This window comes from Micrasema longulum, unplaced genomic scaffold (genome assembly GCF_059751315.1).
Source record: "Micrasema longulum isolate JH-2025_06_02 unplaced genomic scaffold, ASM5975131v1 h1tg000678l, whole genome shotgun sequence".
Classification (NCBI taxonomy): domain Eukaryota; kingdom Metazoa; phylum Arthropoda; class Insecta; order Trichoptera; family Brachycentridae; genus Micrasema; species Micrasema longulum.
In genome coordinates this window covers 79,103-101,695 of record NW_028277874.1, presented here as the reverse complement: position 1 = coordinate 101,695, position 22,593 = coordinate 79,103, and the positions used below count along the sequence as shown (strand labels likewise).

At 37.2% G+C, this 22,593-nt stretch overlaps 1 protein-coding gene across 1 annotated transcript; it reads right to left on the bottom strand.

Annotated features, from left to right (window-relative positions):
- Positions 1–14,612: 14,612 nt before the first annotated feature.
- On the bottom strand, positions 14,613–20,271 carry LOC148279688 (uncharacterized). The gene is made up of 2 exons (XM_088229516.1): positions 14,920–20,271; positions 14,613–14,873 (listed from the first exon to the last, which is right to left on the bottom strand). Exons 1-2 carry the CDS (start codon positions 20,269–20,271, stop codon positions 14,613–14,615), a joined length of 5,613 nt encoding a protein of 1,870 aa, XP_088085642.1.
- Between the last annotated feature and the right edge of the window lie 2,322 nt (positions 20,272–22,593).

The window sequence follows — 22,593 nt, the reverse complement described above, 5'->3', positions numbered from 1 at the left end:
TAAACTTCCGGTCAAAAAATAATTATATTTTTGTCATAAAAAACTTTTGATCATATTGTTTTATTATAATTCTCTGCATGATTTTTTTTTTGCTTTATTTTTAATGAAACTATTTTGAAAGAACAGCATTTTAAAATAGAAAAATCATATGATTTTCTTACTTTTAATAAGAATACAGCCTTGAAGCATTTAGATAAATTACAAAATCATCCAATTAACATCGTGTATTTAAAATAATTTCAATTTAATCTAGTGAAAATAAAAGGATTGTTAATCCTCCATTAGACAATCAATAACAATACAAGTCGTTTGCGTTAGAATAGGCAACCGAGATTCTTTTTATGAGAAAGATGCCATTGGTCAAAGATTTGTTTATTTATAAATTTATTGCGTATGAATTTTTATATTTATTTCCCGGGAATCCAAAAAATTCTAAAGCTTTTAAACTTAAATATTGTTTGTTCTCTAGTAAGATTAGTCTCCATCTAACAGAGTTTAGCCTGTTTAACCGTTAACATATTGTGTGAAAAGTTTTTCTCGAGTCAGCGTGGTAAACTGAGGTTAGGAAATAATTGCCTGATAATTGTTATCTTTTTTAATCTTATTAATTATATATGTGTCTTGCTTAGGAATGTAATTAATAATAATAATAATAATCAAAGTTTATTTACAAAAATGACAATTACTCTATCTACTACATACACACTTAGGTAATAGATTTCTCTGGATCATGTCTAGTCTGCCTAACTAGGTACAACCTGTTTTAAGGCAGACATTTTTATGCAAAATAAACAATAACATTACTACCTACTAGTTCATTTACTATACAGTTATACAATATTAATTTATTATTTAAGAATGTATTTTGAGTAAATTTTCCGATTTTTCTCGACTTAAACCCAGTAACCAATTGCTTACAAATTTATTAAATTGAATCCGGGTCATGGTTTTGCAATCTTTCAAATTAGATAACATCTCCTTTCTCTCAAATGAATATTATATATTTTTGTCTCAAGGTACTTGTTTTGTCGTTTTTTGAGATCCTGATAGACAGCATATTTAATTGAACATTATTCAATATACGTAACTCTTTTCATATATTTTTTTACGTTTTAAGGCTAACTTGAAGATTTAAATAATTGTTGTAATATTCATAGGACTTGTCGAGATATTAATAAATTAAGTGTAATTTGCAACGCTCTGCCGGCTACATTACAGAAACAGGAGGGTTAAGATGTAAATTTATGTAATTAAAGGTAGGTGTTGTTTTCAATAAATACTGAAAGACAATTAAAACTACTCAACATATTACAACAGAGATGAAGAACATTAAAGAAAAGGTATTATAGAAGTCCAGGCATCTACAGGGCTTATGACCTGTCAATGGCTGGTTTAAGTGGCCACTTTACACACTGTGTGACATTCACCATTCTGCCTATATTTGAAAATCTATATTCCTTCAATTCTTTCATCTGTTGATGTTTGTGAAGTTAAAGAGCTGAAACATTTATTTATGCAGGTGAGATTCATCTAATTGAATTATTTCACCTACATACTAGGCAACGCCTGAAAATGTTATTTTTTCAATTTCTATACTTTTTCATGGACCAGGTAATTTATCAACAATATTTTGAGTTTGTGTAAATTTTTGTAGACAAGGACTGGATTCAACTCCCTGGGGAGCTGTTTATATTAACATATTACAACAGAGATGAAGAACATTTAAGAAAAGGTAATATAGAAGTCCAGGCATCTACAGGGCTTATTACCTGTCAATGGCTAGTATGTAGGTGAAATAATTCAATTAGATGAATCTCACCTGCATAAGTAAAGGTTTCAGCTCTTTAACTTCACAAACATCAACAGATGAAAGAATTGAAGGAATAAAGATGTTCAAATATAGGCAGAATGGTGAATGTTACACAGTGTGTAAAGTGGCCACTTAAACCAGCCATTGACAGGTCATAAGCCCTGTAGATGCCTGGACTTCTATATTACCTTTTCTTAAATGTTCTTCATCTCTGTTGTAATATGTTAATATAAACAGCTCCCCAGGGAGTTGAATCCAGTCCTTGTCTACAAAAATTTTGACAAACTCAAAATATTGTTAAAACTACTCAATTAAAAATCTACTTTTGTAATATAAGCATTATTAAATTTTACTGTATTCAAATAATTTAATTTATTCAAATTGATATATTGGTTGATTGGAACAATTTTGGTATATAACAATTTACCAGTCTCTATTAAACAAATTTTAAATAAGGAAAAACATTATTTTAAAATAAATAAATAATGAAGTTCTTGGAATTTGTAAGAAATTGCAATAGATATCGATAATGTATTAAACTCTAAAGTATCAGGCTAAGGTAATATATCACGTATACTACGTACACTCCTTTGCTTGATTGCGCGTTCAATTAAAACTTACCTCGTGTTTGCTACATGCAGAAGTTGTATTAAACATACAGGTAACAGTTTACTTATCTCTAAACATAATGCCATGTTGCATACATGATCTTAAAGCCTCTAAAATGTTGTAAGCACGTCTACTTTGAAAGACTTAAGTCAAGCTTTAATAAGCTCATGCAAACTTTTAAAGAAAATTACATTTGATAAAAAAATAATTTAGACTTAAAAAAGACTTCCTTATGGTTTTCAAAAAGTAAAATAATAAATACGGTAATATTTTAAGTATGTGTAAATATTTGTGGGAATGTTATATTATTCATCTATTCGATAGAATAAAAAGCTACAGTCAGTTCATAAATATATATTAAATTATAATTGATTGCATATGAAAAAATAAATAGTTAAATTGCTATTTTTAGTTTCCATCCGTATCAATAAAAATTCTTAATTTCACAAAAAAGCACTGTTCGCATGATGCATTGGATAAAACGTAGGCGCACGATTGACACGTTGCTAGTCTGTGGTTTTCACGTCGTTGCAAATTACGTTATTAATATTGCTGCTACTCTGAACTCCAAAACAAATATAATAAATGCACTCACCTTATACTGGGGTTCAAATTTTTGTTGAATTTCTTCTCGCAGGCAGATGCTGGGTTAATCACTTGACCTTGAAAAGTTGCTCGCGGAGACACAATGGTTTTTATAACTTTAAACCTAATAACCTATTTCAGAGAGTATACATTATTATGTTCCCGGTGGTTATTTGCAACAGCGTCAGCATACATTGTTTTAAGAAGATAGATTACAACACGGCTCGCAACAGAGTAGTAACCAATTCATGTTTTAGATAAAAATACTACAAAGAATAAAATATTGTTAACTGACTAATCTATATTAAAACATGTCTTCTAGCTACAGAGCGCATAGGCGGTTATAAATCGTATTCCATTTGACTCTGTTGCCATATCGGTCTATTTTTTTATTTTTCATAAGGTGTTTTTGGTATACATAATTTTAAAGGTAATATTTGTTTAATACGTATTTAAGGCATGTTTTAATATAATGTAAAATAAGAAAGTGAAGGTCGGCTGTCGCTTTTGGGCCTTAGATTTTTTTCGTTATTCGGAGCAAATTAATAATAATGAGGAAGAACCCGTCATTCAAAATAATACCACCAAAACCACACAAAATTTACAGACATTAAATATTTACGCGGAAAGTTTGTTTAGTGAGCAATTAAAATTAAATAGTAAAGAATCTTTCATTTACAAGCTAGTAAATTCGGACCTTTGGGCGTCATTGAATTGGCTCTACGGGTCTCTCTTAATCTGTTCCTTTGGCTTTATGAAATCAATCCTATGGGCCTCAGATTATCGCGTTTTTGGGCCTGGGTTAATTAGAATTTTGGATACGCTATTAAAGTTATTCATAATACAAATTAAGATCAATATTTATGAATTACATTACGTAAATGGTGTTATGTAAGTTATCTATAATAATGACAAAAGAAAAGTTATGTTTTTAAAAATATAACTGAATAATTTTTATTTTACAAAAAAATTAATTAAATTTAAAAAACATATAACCTACATAACTTAAAATACTTATTGATTTTTGTAATGTAAAAAAAATGGTGGCAATGTTAATTCAATTAATTATAATTAGTTTTTATACAAGTAATTCATAATTCAATTATACTTTAAATATTCGATTTAAGGAAATAAAAGAAAAATGTTGTCACTCATGTTTAAATCCTGCCAGAAATTAATCAACATGATATCGCTATCATACATAGATAATTTTGATTGAATAGTAAGCACCTGCATAAAATATGTTCCATTTCACCTCGTGAACACTAGATTGTAAAAATGATCATCACATATCGCAGTAAAATTTTGACTACTTTCAAACATTTCGATTTGTTTATTTACATTACTATCTCATTTGTATAGCATATATGCATCGGCATTACTGGTGAATTCGCGCTGTAATTGTTCGATGATGGACCGCAGTAGAACAGAGTATTACATCGGGTAACTCGACCAGGCACTCGCACATTAATCAAATTGATAAGTTCACAACAATCGATCATTGATGTTATTATTTTAGACAAAAAAGTCATTTAATTTTCGTCGGTTTTCTAATGTTTCAATGTTTAAATAATCATTTAAGTTTAATAAAATAAAATAAAATATATATAGAAGCATATGTAAAATCCCTTGGAAAACGGTTTCTTTTTATTAATATCTACTACGTACTCGTTCATAAGTAAATCTCGCGTTTTTCTGACATTTTTGTCAACATTCTCATTTGACCCTCGAGAATGTAATAACAAGTGCGAACATCTTCACGATGAAAGAGTTGTGGAATATTTGACATGTCTGAAGACCGCAGGACGTGACACGATGAATCCTTAATAACCGCTTCCGGACTCGAGAAAACTTTATCGATAATTTGTCCGGAAGTTTGACGAGGATACACGGGAAGAGGGATGCAAGGCTCCAGCGTAAGGGAAGAAATGATGTGTCCATTAGATTTGAGGATTATAGAAGTACAGTAATCTCGCTTGAAAAGATAAACTGTTGTTTATACGCTTTTCTCCCGACTTTTGATATTTTTCCAATATATTTGTGAGACATATTCCATAGAATAATATACTTAACCTCACGAGTAAACTAAAAAAGTTTTTTCAAATATTTTAATTTGGTTCTATCAAATCTTCCAAGAAGAACATTTATTTTTATGCCCCAATGTCCAGAATGTATAGATAAGTAAATAAGTAACACAAATTAGAATTCTTTGGGATAGATCTTCCGGCTTTTCGTAGATTTCGTCGGCATTAACACAGTGTAGGATAAAGATGGATTGGCATGGGATAGCTTGAAGTTTTATATGTTGATCATGTTTATGAATATATTGTTTACCATTATTTTACTGCCCTTGTTTGTCTTTGCCACATAATTTTATATTGTTTTTGTTCAGTTTCTTCAACATATGTTTCTTCATATTTTTGTAATTGCTTTAGGCCGCATATATAAAAATATTATAATATAACATAAATGTAGTAAGATGTCATTTTTCAATTTATCTCAACTGATAGAACCCCCACAACTTTTTAATGTTTTCTGGTAAAAATCAAATGGAATTAATTCCTATTTAAATTTATTTCAACAGAGAGGGAACACATTTTTGAGAAGGGAATATTAAAGTCTAGGCATTTACAGGGCTGTCTGGTTCAGCCAGATGAATCTCACTCACGTGATAAAGGTTTCAGCTCTTTTACTTCACAAAAGTCAACAGATAGAAGAGTTGAGGAAATATGGATGTTCAAACATGGGCAGAATGGTGAATGATACACAGTGTGTAAAGTGGCCACTTAAACCAGCCAAATATTCCCTTCTCAAAAATGTTTTCCCTCTCTGTTGAAATAAATTTAAATATGAATAACTCCCTAGGACGGAAATCCAGCCAGTCTGCAAACATTTGGACAAATTCAAATATTGTTGAATTAACAACCTGGTAAAAGATGAAGTATCAAAATTGGAAAATTGTTTTCAGGCGTTGCCTAGTAGATAATTTGGTTCAGCCGGATAAATCTCACCCACGTGATAAAGGTTTCAGCTCTTTTACTTCACAAAAGTCAACAGATGGAAGAGTTGAGGAAATATGGATGTTCAAACATGGGCAGAATGGTAAATTTTACACAGTATGTAAAGTGGCCACTTAAACCAGTCAATGACAGGTCATAAGCTCTGTAAATGCCTAGACTTCCATATTCCCTTCTTAAAAATGTTTTCCCTCTCTGTTGAAATAAATTTAAATGAAAATTACTACCTAGGGAGGAAATTCAGCCAGTCTGCAAGCATTTGGAATTAATTCCATTTAACTGGTATTTTTTTCTAAATCTCATCATGCATTGAAACAATTTATAGGAACTGAAATAGTTTAACGGGTATATATCATGTCCAAAATATATCGAAAAAATGTTTTATTTATTTATTTATTTTGAAGAAACCAACAGTCGTCAATGATATAATAAATAAAAAAAAACTAAAAAAAAAGAATGAAAAAATAACGTCCTGAAATATTTTTATATTTTATCATATACAATTTATACGTTAAAAACGTATCCGAACGTCGTAAAAATATCGTTAAATCGTTATCAACATGACGTCAACAACGTCAAATATTGAAGGGTATTTTGACGATATTCTAAAACTATCTATAATCATGAAGAAAATTCGATCGATCAAGTAAACCGTTTTATTTATCGACTCGCTTTCATCTTTTATATCAGTTTCATGTCTTCTCCACCCATCGCAAAGTAATTGTTATCCATTTGAAAAGTAAGTTTTTTCTTTCATTGAAACACATTTTATTTACTGAACCAATTTACAAAGATATAACAGGCAAACTTTTTCAGGTAGAGATAGTTAAAGATACCGTTAAGGTTGCGATTTCATTTCATGATCCAATTATCACAAGGATAACCAGTTACCTCTAGATCTTTTCAAGTTTCAATACTATTTTACCATTAAGGGATGTCTGATATATATTTTATATCATATATGAAAGATTGGTGATAGTCACTTTTTTTTTGTTGACGTAACAATTAATTTAAGCCAATACACGAATCAAACTTAAAATGTAACCACTCATTGTCATACATTGGTTCAATTTGATCAATAATCCCTTAACAAGGTTATCTTTAACCCAGGGGCGAAGGAGCCTATGAAGCAAGTGAGGCTGAGCCTCACTAAGAAATCATTGCTTTTCACCAGTACCTAATATGTATTTTAATTCGCGTTATAAAAATAAAACAATTATTTTATTAATATTACGTTAATAAAATTTGTATAAAACCACTCACCGACTTATCTGTCTACCAGTTTCGAGACGTAACCCGTCTCTTCGTCAGGACAACGAAAAGCCAGTAATTGCCATTGACAATTTTAAAATTATATTACAATTTTAAAATAAAAACTTCGTGACAATTGTTTCGCCTTATTAGGGCATTTTCAAACGAATTTTCAACGAATTCAAATATAAATACCTAAATTCCCCATTACCTAATTAACACTTAGCCTCACCCTTAACCATTGGTTTTTCCCTCATTTATGATTAATGTACATGCTATAGTTCATAACATTATTTTTATTTTCTTCTTAAGTACCTTGAATTATATAACTATATAAGGACATTCAATCCAAATAATCTTCACATTCGTTTGAAAATGCTCTAATAAGGCGAAACAATTGTCACGAAGTTTTTATTTTTATATGTTTATGTTTGTAAAAATAAAATAAAGTGTTCAGTAGACTCAAATCAGTGTTTGATTTCTAATTATAAGTTTAAATATGGAGTTCTACAAAATAATCACCAAATCAATCAACAAGCTATTGACAATAACTATTATTGATTACCAGTCCCCTTGAAGTGATTTTTTACGATAAAGGCGCTTAACAAAGTATCGAAATACTATTTTTCGGTTGGTATGGATAGAAGTACAAGTATATGGTAGGATTGGAGCTTCGCTAGAAATTTGGTATCAAAGACGCCACTGCAAGCTTTTTTTTATCACAAAGTTCACCCATTGTAAGCTTTTTATATCACAAAGTCACTCATAAGATGAAAGTTTAGAATTCGTATAGATTCTAGTATCGGTATTCCATTATTCCTGTGATCTAACCCTATCAATTTTTATTCTATATCCACCCTCTACATTTTTACGACAAATTGGGGTTAGTCACCAATAGCTCTACCTGTTGTTAAGATAGAGGATATATTTTTTCTGTAGTTAGAAAAGGGTTCAATTTAACTGAGCCTTTATTCGATTGGGCTAGCTACCCTTCGCGTAGGTATTTATATACCAGAAGACAATTTGAATTATCTATCAGTTTGTAATGTGGAAGTTTACTGCTAACCGAAACTGTATTTTGCATCCGCCCGGACACCGACAGATTTACAAAACTAAAAAAAAATATTTTTCAAATAAATAAGGTAAAACAAGGTAAAAGACCCAACAATTCTTAATGCTATTGAAAAAATATACTATTCATCATCATTCATTTCCCTTTTCGCATTCAATGGTTATTAGAGCAATTTTTTAGTTAACCATATACAGCGTAATTTGGTTACCTGTTACATGAAGGTAAGTGATTTGTCTTACGCTTTCGTTGTCAGTTTAGGTACAATGAAGTGCAGCAGTTTAAACAACCGTTAAAATCAATAGTTCATGTCCACTTAGGAATCGAACACAGGACCTCACGAATGGAAGGCAAACGTGTCAAGGGAAGAGGAAAGATAAGAAAAGGGATTAATTTAAATCATTTTAATTTTACATTTCTGTAACGAAGCACTTACCGGAAAAGCTTGGCAAATTTTTCACTAGCTTTTTTAAGCTTGAAAGTTATCAATTTAGCCACTCTGCTCCGCATCTAAATCAGCGAGGGGTTTGAGAAAATCTCGAAAAGAAAGTTAAAGAAAAAAATGACGAATAAAAAGTTCTCAAGTGGAGATCTAACCGACGCCGACGCGACTCTGACGCCAACGCTTTGTTTTTCCTCTGTACCACCATGCAAATTAACCATCGGATCACGTAATTTGTGAGTTCATTCCCAAAGGCTCAATATTAAAAAAAGTTTTTTAATGTTGACGAAAAACATTTTTTAACAAAACTTTTGATTTTGTAATCCAATCCAACTGGTCTAATTTTAAATAATTCTTTTAGGTTGGATACCCGCAGAGTAATAAAGTTTTATTGCAAAAGTTTCCCAATGAACTCTTTGATTCGTATTATCATTTTAATATTACTAGGCTCTTGGCCTCATCGAGTTACGAATACGTTATAATTTTTTATAAAATGTATCTTTATATAAATAAATAAAAAATAAAATGAAAACTAAACTATAAAAATCATTTAAAATTATTATTATTTGTAAAACTTAAATCGGAAAACAAATTAAAAATTTCATGTTTGTTTCCAATATCAGAATGTCAAATTTTTACATACGTAACGAATGCACGATTGGATTAAATAATTTAAAAAAAAAAAAAAACTCTAAATTGCTTATTGGGTAGATTGATTTTTAATAACTGTAGTTGTAGCGATAATCAAGAACTGAGATACCATTGAAAAAAAATTAAATATGTTAACCAAAAAATTTCGTAATTGTTTTAATATATATTTTTTAAATCACTTAATAAATTGGCGTAAACATCATATAAACGACATTTATTAAACATTATATATAGGGTGTTCACACAAAGAGAGGGGGAGGGGAGAGTATAATACTGCACCGCGCTCCACTCACTTCTTCCCTGCAGAAGTAAGAAACCATTTGTTTTTTTTTAATATTTTGTATTTAAAACATTTTTTTGTCCTCAATATTTTTTTATCATGCTAATATGTCTACTTGCGCAAACTGATCATTGTGGCTTCGGATGTTACAGGGTTTAAAGAACACCTGTATACTACAGGATATGCATTTTTTTAAGTCAACAGATGACAGCAAAAGAATACACTACCATCTGCTAAAAAAATGAGCATTTTGCAGATATATTACTTTTAGATCATGAAGTTTAAAAAGAGTACCAACGCTATTGAAAAAATTTTTATTTTATAGTGTTCCACTAAAACTTTAACTATCCAGATTAATGAGTGCCAGACGTTATTTAAATATGCAGAAATTCGGACTGTTGGATTCACCATTAAATTAAGGCTATGTTTTGAATGGAAATGTAAAATTAACTTTAAGATACTTTTTTTATTGCTTATAATATAATCCAGCGAATTGGAATCACATTAAAAACTTGCTTAAACACGTCTAGCAAAGTTAATTACTTTGACGAAGAAACTCGTTTACGAGCAGCGAGTATTTTTATTTGTCATTTGATATCTCTTTCACTTTTTAGTTTATGTTAACGATCCGGATATTTTGCAATTCGGATGTCTGGAGTTCGAACAAACGAAGTTTTACAATACTTACAATATTATTCATTGTAGATATAATATTAAAAAATTCTTACTTAAAACAATTAAAAGTTTTTACTTCAAAATACAAAATATATTTGTGGAAAAAAATAGTAAAATATGGGCAAGATAATTTTTTTTCAACTCAAATTTAATTCTCTTAGGATTTCATATTATTAAGAAATCAATATCTTAATAGAGATGAAGAAAAATAACTTAGTTAAATTACTTAGATGAACGGATTATTAGAGAATGTGGAAATCTACGCATTTTCTGGGCTTATAAACTAATATTGACTTGTATAAGTGATCACTATACAGTTCGTTTAACATTAATAATTTTTAATTTGTAGCTACATTTCATTCAATCATGTTGCAACACATGGGTAAAAAAATTAAGAAGGGAATATGAAAGTCTAGGTATTTACAGAGCGTATGACCTGACATTAGCTGGTTTAAGTGGCCACTTTACACACTGTGTAACATTCAACATTCTGCCTATGTTAGAAAATCTACATTTTCTCAACTCTTCAATACGCGAGGAAAAAGAGCTAAAACCTTCATCATCTCACTGGTATAAAAAGTATAAACATTGAAAAATAGTTTTTAGGCGTTTCCTAGAACCAGTGAAATCGCTCAGCCGGATGAATCTCTCCCAAATTAAAAAGTTTTCAGCTCTTTAACTTCATAAAAGTCAAAAGACGGAAGAGTTGAGAAATTGTGGATGTTTAAACATAGGCAGAATGGTGAATGTTATACAGTGTGTAAAATGGCCACTCAAACCAGCCAATGACAGGTTATAAGCCCTGCAAATGTCTAGACTTCAATATTCCCCTCTTAAAAACGATTTAACATTTGGACATACTCAAAATATTTTTGAAATATTGTATTCTTTATTGATGACGAAGGGTTTTGTATAATATTCCACTTGCGGTTTTATTTGAATTGTTGATTTGGGATGAGGTTTTAAATTTAAAATTGCAATGTATCACAACTAGTAAAATGAAGTTACTAATTTGTGACAAAAACCCGACGTATATTTTTTACCGCTAGAGTACCGAATAAATCATTCAAGCTCTGAAATAAAAATTAAAATAATGTTTTTTTTTAATCATAAAAATACTTATTTTTTAACATTTAAAATGAATTGGAAAAATTAAAAATTCAATTCTTATAATAAAATTATTAGAAAACAACTGTTTTTGACCACGTATTTTTTTTCTATCGACCGGTTTCTAAGCTATACAAACTACTTAATCAAAGTTTTATTAACTAATGAATTTTATCATATTTTATTTTAGTGTGATTTGTTAATATTAAATTGATACATATAGATTAATAAATTACAAAAGGGATTGAGAATACCTTGAAGAAGGGAATATGGAAATCTAGGCATTTACAGATCTTATGACCTGTCATTGGCTGGTTTAAGTGGAAACTTTACACACAATGTAACATTCACCATTTTGCCTTTATTTGAACATCCGTATTTTATTAATTCTTCAATTTGTTGATTTAAGAGAAGTTAAAGAGCTGAAATCTTTATTATTGTGGATATATTTATCTGACTGAATTATTTCACATATTAGGCAACTCCTGAAAACAATTTTCCGATTTTTAAACTTCTTCTTGGACCAGTTGGTTTTATAAAAACATTTGAGTTTGTCTAGACAAAAGACTTTTTTAATCCATGTTGTAATTTTTTACTCTTAATGACTCCCGAAGGGGTAAAATAAAATATTTTGTCTACAAACATTTTGTCAAACTCAAATGTTGCGATACATATAGAGCAAAAAAGTCAAGACATTTTATCATCTTAAAGATGTAAAGTGAGATGCATACGATTTTTAAAAGTTCTGTAGCTAAAAATATGCTTGTAGAGCTTTGAAACCGGTCAGCAGAAAAAAATAAAAAATATTCTTTAAAAACAAGGTTGTAATATGTTTTTTTTTACAACAATGAATAAGGATAAAAATAGTGCTTCAAACATATTAAAAAAAAAAATTACAATTAATTTTTATTTTATCTAAAACTTCAAATACAAAAAATGAGTACTTTGGCGGACTTATTGATAAAAACAATGTCTTCCATCCAACTACAAAACAGACGGATCAAAAAAAACTTTGATCAAAATTTTGTTCTAAAAAAGTGAACAAAAAAATCGAAAATGAATAATCCTAATTAATTAAAAATAACAGCTGCTTTAAATGGGAAGATAAAGCTTGCTCATAAAAATTTAATTAAAGTAAATTAGGTATACACTTTTATGGGTGATGAATGTGGAACCCGGTAATGAGTGTGGAAAGAAACAAGAAGAGGAACCAGGACAGAGAAGGAAAAAAAAAATAGATAATGAAGTGAGGTTAGGTTTCCAGGGATATAATAAATCAATGCTATTTGTACGCATAAAAACAATTTAATTAATAAAATTATTCAATAAATTGTCTCAAATAACCCCGGATTTCTTTCGTACCTTGCTTAAAGATCGACATAAATATTTTGCTAAAAAACGTCTTACATTCTCTTTTAAAAAACGAAACCTCGAAATCACATTTCCCCAAAAAATTTATAACAACAAATCCATTTCCAATACACAAAAATTATTGATTCCAATAACTTTTGTCAAAATATAAAATATTTTTACAGAAAAGGTTTCAAATTATTTTGATATTCCAGTGCTATTTATTGAGATAATATTTAAATAATGTTATTTTTAAAGGAGTGATTGGTTTGTGTTCTGATTCATTTTGATATAAAACAGAAAAATTTCATTTTATCTATTTAAATGGTTTGGTATTTTCAAATAGTTGATTTTTATAACAATCACTTTTAGGGAGAGAGAAAATTTAATTAAAAAAGGTATGTCAATGTCTATTTTATAAAATAAATTAAAAAGTAGTACCATAATAAAAAAAAATAGTTCGTAAACATCAGAAAATCATCATGAAAAAAATCCACATTTCTATCTCAATCGTATTTTTCATTACTGTTGAAGTACATATCTGTTAATCTTTTCAAATTTTCAATCGTAAAAAATGTTTAACTCTTGTGTTGGCTATGGTGTAACACAAGTCTACACAGGATACAAGACTTATCTCTCTTATTTATTTCAACGATGAAGTTTTATTTTTTGGAATCTTCAAATGGACATTTTCACATCGTGTTCGGAAAATAAAATGTATGACCGACGTATTCATGATTTTTAATTCATTTTGCTATAACAGGCCTAAATTATGTAATATTTTTTAGAGGTTAAGAAAAAGGATTATTTAAACGTGTGTCTCAATGTTCTGGTTGTGGTGACACGATGATTTATTTATTTTATTTTTGACACTTTATATACATATACAATAAATATACATATAAGGGCGGGCATATTGCCTTAAGGCAATTTCTTCCTACCTACCCAAACCGTTCAGTTTGAGAAAATTATAAATACATGGACATATTGAATCTTACAATTTATACAAAATGTACTGTACAAGTAACAGTTTGGACTGTATTCCACAATCCTGTAGCAAGGGGTAGGTGTTGGCCGTGTCTCGCTGCCGTCGTCGCTCTCGGGGTCGTAAATCCCGAAAGTTATGTAGTCTCGAAATTCCTCTCAAGTCCGGTGTCACTGCGTAGGTCGGTGGAAGATACTGGTTCGTAGTCCTGGGGTGAAGCGATGGTCAAGTCCAAGGTGTAGATCCAGTAGTAGAGCGGGAGGTCGGGCGGGGTGACGAAATGAAACGATCAGACTAACTTGATGTCTCGAGGCGAACTCAATATTTATTCTTTAAAATGTACACATTATATAGGGCGTGTTGCGGGCTCCCGCTACCTGCGTCCGAACCGGCGTTAGGCCAATACGGGAGTGGGGGGGAAATACCGCTCCCACTATACCCGGCCGGCGCGCCTCCCCCAAAGTGCATATAGGGAGGTGCCGGCGCTCGGCCCGGTCACTTCGCTGGGAGCCGCCGCACGCGCCACATCAATTACAAATGCCTTTTTTAAGGCAGTCCTTAGTCTTTATACAAATACAAATATGCATGTTAGGGCAATAACGCGTCAAACGTCTAGATTCAGGCCCTTTTCAGGGCCTGTAACACAAATTCCTGCTCTATAGTACCCCGGTATCGCTAAAGTCAGACCCGAAAGTGGAATATTCATCCTTTATTGTGGGTCCAACATTTAGCCTACAGATACCGGGGGCCCTAACTATATTATTGCATTTCATTCTCATATTTAACCGTCCGTTACACTCCCCCCGATGCCACGCTGTTCGGCTGCGGGGGCATCTTCTTCTCTGGACGGTCCTCTAGCAGTAGTGGGATGAGCCGGATCGCTGGTCGGGCATATTCTCCGGCCGCCGTCTGAACTCGTGCGGTCCGCACCTGTCCATCGGCAGCCAGTCGTATCTCCATGATCCTCCCTCTCGTCCACTGGTTGCGGGGTGATGACGGGTCGGCGATCACTACAAGATCGCCGACTTTCAATGGCTCCGATCTATCGAGCCACTTTTTCCTCTGTGCTAGTGTAGGCAGAAACTCGCCCAGCCAGCGTCGCCAAATTTGTCGGCTAGTTGCTGGGCTATCCGCCACTGCTTTCTCAGGCAGATATTCTCCGTTTCTTTGGGGTAGAAGGCGAGATGTGTGCGTGCCCCGGCCGAACCAATTAGGAAGTGGTTCGGAGTCAATGGGGTTTCATCTGCGGGGTCCACCGCCACATGGCTAAGGGGACGGCTGTTTACCGAGAATTCGGCCTCGGCAAACGCCGTCAACAGGGTCTCCTCTCGTGGAGATTGTTCTTTGAGGATAGCGACTAGGGAGGTTTTAACTGATCTCACTAGTCGCTCCCACGCGCCACCCATATGCGGTGAGGATGGCGGTATATACTTCCATTCTACGCCTTTATTTGCAAGTTCTATTTGGAATGCGGCGTCATTATGGAGATCGGCAATTGATTCTCGCATTTCTCTGTCGGCGCCGTGAAAATTTGTTCCGTTATCGGAATGTATCACCCTCGGTTGGCCTCTTCTAGCGGTCATCCGTCTGATGGCTTGGATGGCCGCGTCACTTGTCAGGGATGATGCTAACTCGAGGTGTATGGCTCTGGTCGTCATACAGGTGAATAAGACACCGTATCGCTTCTCCCGGCGTCGCCCTATCGTAACATATAGGGGGCCAAAGTAGTCCAACCCACAGTGGGTGAATGGTCGTTGGTAGCTGGCCACTCGCGCCTCCGGTATCTGGCCCATTTGCGGTGTGCCGGCTCGTCCTCGCCGAACTCGGCAGATGGCGCATCTGTGACTTATATTTCTCAGCGTCCCTCGTAACTTGAGCACGTAGAAGTTACGTCTCACGTCACATAACACTCTCTCCGTCCCCGGATGCCCGGCTCGTCTGTGGTACTCCTCCAGGAGCAGGCGGGTATATCTATGGGCGCCATCCAATATTATAGGCGCCCTCAGTCCTTCTGATGTATCTGTGTTCCTCAAGCGTGTTCCCATTCGCACGGCACCCTTGTCGTCTATGTGCGGCGTCAGCCCGTATAGGCGGCTCCGCGCAGGGAGTCGCTCCCCCCGTCTCAGGGTAGGTATATCGCCGCCGAAAGCGTCCGCTTGCGACTGACGGACCCAATGGAGCTCAGCATTTTCTAGCTCCCCGGCCGTCAGTTCGCCAACTTCGCGGGCGCCGTCTCTTCGGCGGCTTTTTCTCACGAAGCGCAGTACCCACGCCGTTGTCCTTATCAAGCGATTCCACGACGAGAATCGCTGTGGCGCGGGTAGCGCCTCGCTGGTGGTTATCGCCAGTACCACTCGCTCTGCTTTCTTCTCCAGCATCGCATCGTCCGGAGTGGGCGTCATCTTCTTTTCTCGAGGCCATGATTCTTCTCCTTGCCGGAGGTAGTCTGGCCCCTGGAACCATACTCCTTCGAGGGACAGGTCAAGCGGGCGGCCATCTCTCGTACCGATGTCGGCGGGGTTGAGTTTTGTCGGCACCCACTTCCAGTCCGCGGCGTCGGTGAGTTCGTCTATCTCACCTAGCCGATTGGCCACGAACGTTGAGTAGGCGCGCGGCTCCGACCGGATCCAGCACAGGACCGTTGTGGAGTCAGTCCAGTACACCACCTTTTCTATGGCGCACTGGGTTTCTCTCCTGATGGTGGCCGCCAGTCTGGCCGCCATGAGTGCGCCCTGTAGCTCAAGGCGCGGTATTGACATCACCTTTAACGGCGTCACTTTGCATTTACTGCTGATAAAGGTGGTCTTCTTGCCCTCGGTCGTGTTCTCCACGTAGTAAGCTACTGCGCAGATCGCCACTTCCGAGGCGTCGCTGAATAGATGTAGTTCTCGGCGGTTCCACCGACTTACTATGGCGCATCTGGGGATGGCGCAATTTAAATTTTCTAACTGTGCGATCCAATTTTGCCATCTAGTCTTATGATCTTCTCTTATCGTTTCGTCCCATCCGGTTTGAGCCCTCCATACATCCTGTAGGAGCATCTTAGAGCGGATGACGAGACATCCCAGGAATCCGACCGGGTCAAAAACTCGCATCACTGCACTCAACAGCTCCCTTTTAGTGGGCCAACTGTCGCTACCCTGGCCGAGTGGGTCGTCGAATTGATAAATAAACTCATCTGTGGCAGGTCTCCAAGTCACTCCCAGGACTCGTCCTGTGAATTCATTTGTAGCGCCGGCCGTCTCGTGCGCTTCCGTTAGGTATATCGGCGTGGCCGGCGCGGCGCGCGCTTCAGGCGGCACCGAACTGAGCACTTCACTCTTGTTGCTAGCCCAGTTCGTCAGTGTAAACCCGCCTCGGCGTAGGACTTCGGATACCTCCCGGACCATTTTCTCAGCAGCGCCGGCATCGTCCATGGCGTCCAAATAATCATCCATATAAAATTTGGATTTGCATGCCGCCGCTGCCTCCGGGAACTCGTTCTGACTCTGTTCGGCCACTGTATTTCGCACATACTGCGCAGAACTTGGTGAGCACGCGGCTCCAAAAGTCATTGACGTCATCTTGTAGGTTTTCGGCATCGACTCCGGATTATCTCGCCAGAGATAAAGTTGAGCGAGTTGATCTTGTTTTGTGATTTTTATTTGTAAAAACATTTCACTTATGTCCGCCGCAAGCGCTATATGTCCCTCCCGGAATCGAAACATATTTCCCAATAGCGATGATAATAGGTCCGGTCCGGCCATTAACTTGTCGTTGAGAGAGACGCCTCTATACTTGCTTGCGGCGTCGAAGACTACCCGTATTTTGGCGGGTTTCTTCGGATTAATGACCGCAAAATGTGGCAGGTACCACCTCTTTGGTACGTTATTTAATTCACTTTCACATACCTCGGATGCATATCCCTTTTGTAAGTATCCGTTCATTTTCTCATGATATGCGGCGGCAAGCTCTCTGTTATTTCTTAATTTTCTTTCCACTCCTTCCAGGCGGCTGAGAGCGTGTTGCCTATTGTTGGGCAACCACGTATCTCCGTCTTTCCACAAGAGTCCAGTCTCCCAATGTCCATCCTGAAGAGGTTTTGTCGTGGCTTGCATGATCGCGTATGCGCGCGTTATCTGTCTGTCAACGCGCGTGGCACTCGTTACTCCCAACGAGTCGATTGTGAAGTTATTTTTTACAAGACTTGCTAAATTAACGCAGCACTTGGTTTGCTGCGCACTATCACTGTCAGTCGGGCTTGTGGGTAGCTCCGACACGATACGCTCGTTCTGTCCGCGGCACTCGTGATTTACTTCGGTGGTTACAAACGGCCTTACTGGCCCGTTACACTCGCGATTCACTTCCGCGATTGTAAGCGGCATTACTAGCGAGCTATACTCGCTATTCACTTCCGCGATTGCAAGCGGCATTACAAGCCCGCTACACTCGCGATTCACTACCGTAGAGCACTTTGATTTACTCATAGTCGCGAGCGTAATGTTGTTTTGCGCCAGTGCGCTGCCGTTGACTCTACCGTGAGTCACCCAGCCTAACAAGGTTCTTGAACGGATTTCATCACCGTTCGTTATCACTTCCCGCGACACTATTACGCCAGCGTTGTCTTGCCCGATGATCATTTGTGGCTTGACAATTCTCGAACCGTTCGCGGTTCCACTGCGTGCACACGGCGCTTGTGGAAGGTTCAATTCTCGCACTGTGTTCGCTCCGATGCGATATGAAATGTCACTATTTCCTTTTATGTTCACTTGCACTCGGCGCGTGTCTATTGTTGCACTATTTCCACCGATTCCGCGGATCGAGATCACATCACTGCGTCCGCGGGCTCCCACTTTGTTCGCGACTTCATTGTCTATCAACGTGATAGTGGAACCCTCGTCCAGCATTGCGTTCACTGTTACGCGTCCCCGTGGTCCGCTTATTTCCACTTCGATCACTTTTAATAGAACTTTCGAGTCACTATTCGGTCCGCTCATTACCCCGACGAACTGATTCCCGTCGGGCACTATTGCGGTCTCACTAACGCTGTCGGCGCTATTCACTCGCGGCTCGTGTAATAACTTGTGATGGTTCGCTGTACACGTACCCACGTTGCACTTAGCGGTGCTTCGGCACTGGTTTGCTCGGTGTCCGTCACTCAGGCACCGATAACACAATTTTCTATTTCGCACAAAGTCTCGTCGCATCAATAACGACATCTTCGCAAACTCGTTACATGCACTTAACTTATGACCGCTACGGCCGCACTTCGCGCACTTTGAGTCTGTTGTTGGCCGTGATTCCGTCGCCGCGAACACTGTTTCCTTTCCACGCGCCGGTAACTTCGTCTTTTCAAAGGCGCAGGCGTCCTTGGCGTTGTCCGCGAAAACCATGATCCAGTCCACGAAGTCGCGAAGTGTTGCCTTCTTGTTAGCTCCTTTCCGCGACATCACCCAGAGTTGCCGCGTGAAAAACGGGAGTCGAAGCACCATCTCGTTCAGCAGTTCGTCCGAATGCAGATGTTTTTTGCGCCTCTTTTCCAACGTGAGGCACATGTTCCGTACGGCAATCGCGAACTCCACTAAATCGTCCATGGTGCTTTCTGCCGTCAGTCGCGGTGATTTTCGCAGCTTGTCCAACTGCGTGCTCATGATGACGTCCGGGCGGTCGTAGTGCGTCTCGAGGGTGCTCATGATCTTATGAACATCCTTTGATTCCACTAGTAGTCCCTCCACTAGCGCCCGGGCGGGCCCTTTGAGTGCCTTCTTCAGCCTGAGAAGGTTTTCCGGGTCCGTCAGTTGGCACAGCTCTGAAGACTCCCAGAATTGGTCGCAGAATGCCGGCCAATGCACGGGGCTGCCGCTGAAGTCCTGTAGCTCCCTGGCGTTCCCCTGTCGAGCGAGCATGGCGCCGATGCGTGTTTCCTCTTCCTGGGTTTGTCCTCGATTCCCTCCTTGCTTTGCCAGCAAGGCCTCGAGTGCCAGCGTGAAACGGTCGGCTGGTTCGGCGTTGGTGTGCTCCTCGACCCATCTCTCTGTGTTGCGGCGCGCCGTTTCCTTCGGCCTCGCCTCTTGATTGTCCTCCTCAGAGAAAGGCTCGTTCCTCTTGGGGTAGACAGGATCAATGACTAGCGCGTCCCGGTCCTGGGGCGCGCTCGATGTAGCTTCCTTCTCCGCCTGGGCCAGAGCGGTCCGCGCTCCGAGTTGCGCGGTGTCTGGCTGAGCGGCTGGCTTGCTTGTAGTTCCCAAAAGCGACATCAATTGCTTGATTTGCTTCTCGTAGTGTCTTCTCTCCCGACGCCTCTCAGATCTCTCGTTCTGCAGCGTCTCGTCAGTCGCAGTCGGCGAGGGGGTTGCTTCTTCCTGAAGAGTGATGTCACCTTCCGAATCGGAATCTCCATCCGATACGGGCTTGGTGGGCTGCTCCTCGGCGTTCTTTCCAGAGCGTAGTGAGGCGGGCATCGTAGATTCGTCTCGGCTGAAGACTCAAAGTAGATGGCAGCTGAAGATCACAATCCGGCGAGTCGAAGGACCAGAAACTGTACTGTACAAGTAACAGTTTGGACTGTATTCCACAATCCTGTAGCAAGGGGTAGGTGTTGGCCGTGTCTCGCTGCCGTCGTCGCTCTCGGGGTCGTAAATCCCGAAAGTTATGTAGTCTCGAAATTCCTCTCAAGTCCGGTGTCACTGCGTAGGTCGGTGGAAGATACTGGTTCGTAGTCCTGGGGTGAAGCGATGGTCAAGTCCAAGGTGTAGATCCAGTAGTAGAGCGGGAGGTCGGGCGGGGTGACGAAATGAAACGATCAGACTAACTTGATGTCTCGAGGCGAACTCAATATTTATTCTTTAAAATGTACACATTATATAGGGCGTGTTGCGGGCTCCCGCTACCTGCGTCCGAACCGGCGTTAGGCCAATACGGGAGTGGGGGGGGAAATACCGCTCCCACTATACCCGGCCGGCGCGCCTCCCCCAAAGTGCATATAGGGAGGTGCCGGCGCTCGGCCCGGTCACTTCGCTGGGAGCCGCCGCACGCGCCACATCAATTACAAATGCCTTTTTTAAGGCAGTCCTTAGTCTTTATACAAATACAAATATGCATGTTAGGGCAATAACGCGTCAAACGTCTAGATTCAGGCCCTTTTTAGGGCCTGTAACACAAATTCCTGCTCTATAGTACCCCGGTATCGCTAAAGTCAGACCCGAAAGTGGAATATTCATCCTTTATTGTGGGTCCAACATTTAGCCTACAGATACCGGGGGCCCTAACTATATTATTGCATTTCATTCTCATATTTAACCGTCCGTTACACAAAAATTAAAAGCAAAGATTAACAAAAATAAATATATGTATAAAAAAAATAACACTTTACTTTGAAGAGAGGAGAGGGGATGGGAAGGAAAGAAGAAGGATAAAGGAACAATTTAAATATTTAGATAGTGACATTTCAATCTTGACTTAAATGTAAATAATGAAGGGGCGTCTCTAACATTAGTAGGTAGATTATTCCACAATCGAGCGGCTACTACTGTGAAAGAGGAGGCAAAAAAATTAGAGCGATGACAGGGTATTAAAAGGGTTCTCTCGTTACTAGAACGAAGAGATAGTCCGTGTTGTGAAAGAGGTTGGATGAGCTCTCTCAGATAAACAGGCGAAGTGGGATTATTTAAAATATTGTATTGAGTCATCACCGCGCGTAAAGGAATCTGGTATCAAAGCTCTTTAAGAGTTAATAACGTGTTTATTGATTTACGTATTGCAAGCACATTTTGCTTTGATGACATTGAAAACAACCCATTCTTCTTTCGGTCATAAATCAACATCGAGAAGCTTTTAATAAAATTATCATACCATACATCACCCATCGTTGCGTCAGCTAATTATTAAATTCTTGCATAAGAACGGAACCACAAAATTAATTTGTTTGATATATTCAGGAGTCGCGTGATTTCTATTTCAGAACTAAACCTTGTCCTTGCTTGCCGGCACATGATTTACTACCGCCCCAAACAATTTCAGGCGGTACAAGGGAGGTTGATAATGGCGCAACATACCGGCCTCATAATGTAAAATAGACTTTCATATACATAACATTGCTTCTTACTGAGCCTTCAGAATTAGTCTAGAAATTTAGGAGCTCAATATTTATTTTCACTAATGCAATATTTACATTTATACATTATTTCCACACCACTTTATATTCTAGCATGGACAAAATAAGGTTACAACATTTGTGGAAGATCAAAAAATAATTGTACCTAATTGAAATTGACAAGATAATAAACAAAGATTTTTTTTTTAAATACGTGTGTAGTTTTATTCCACTTTATTCGTATTTTTAACTCCACTTTATACATATTTTTAAAACTATATACGTATTTTTTATTATTTTAATTAAAATGCAGTTCCACCAAAAAATGTCAGTAAAAAAATTTAATCTTTAAAACAATGTACACAATTTTATCATAGACACAATTTTATGTTTTTTATGTCCCGACTTGTTAGGAAATTCCATGTTAATTCGGGACTCTTCGATATATAAATCAAAAATATTTATTAACATATTAAAATAATAAACGAAATAATCAAAACAATATACACAAAATAATAATAGAAAAATATAAATAATAAAAATTATAATAGAAAAAAATAGATAATAAAAATTTACACATGTCGAAAAATGGAATGCAGAAAAGTTATATAATAATACGTATGATAACCGATATTAACATACTACAAAAATATACAAAATTATCAAAACAATATACAAAATAATAATAGAA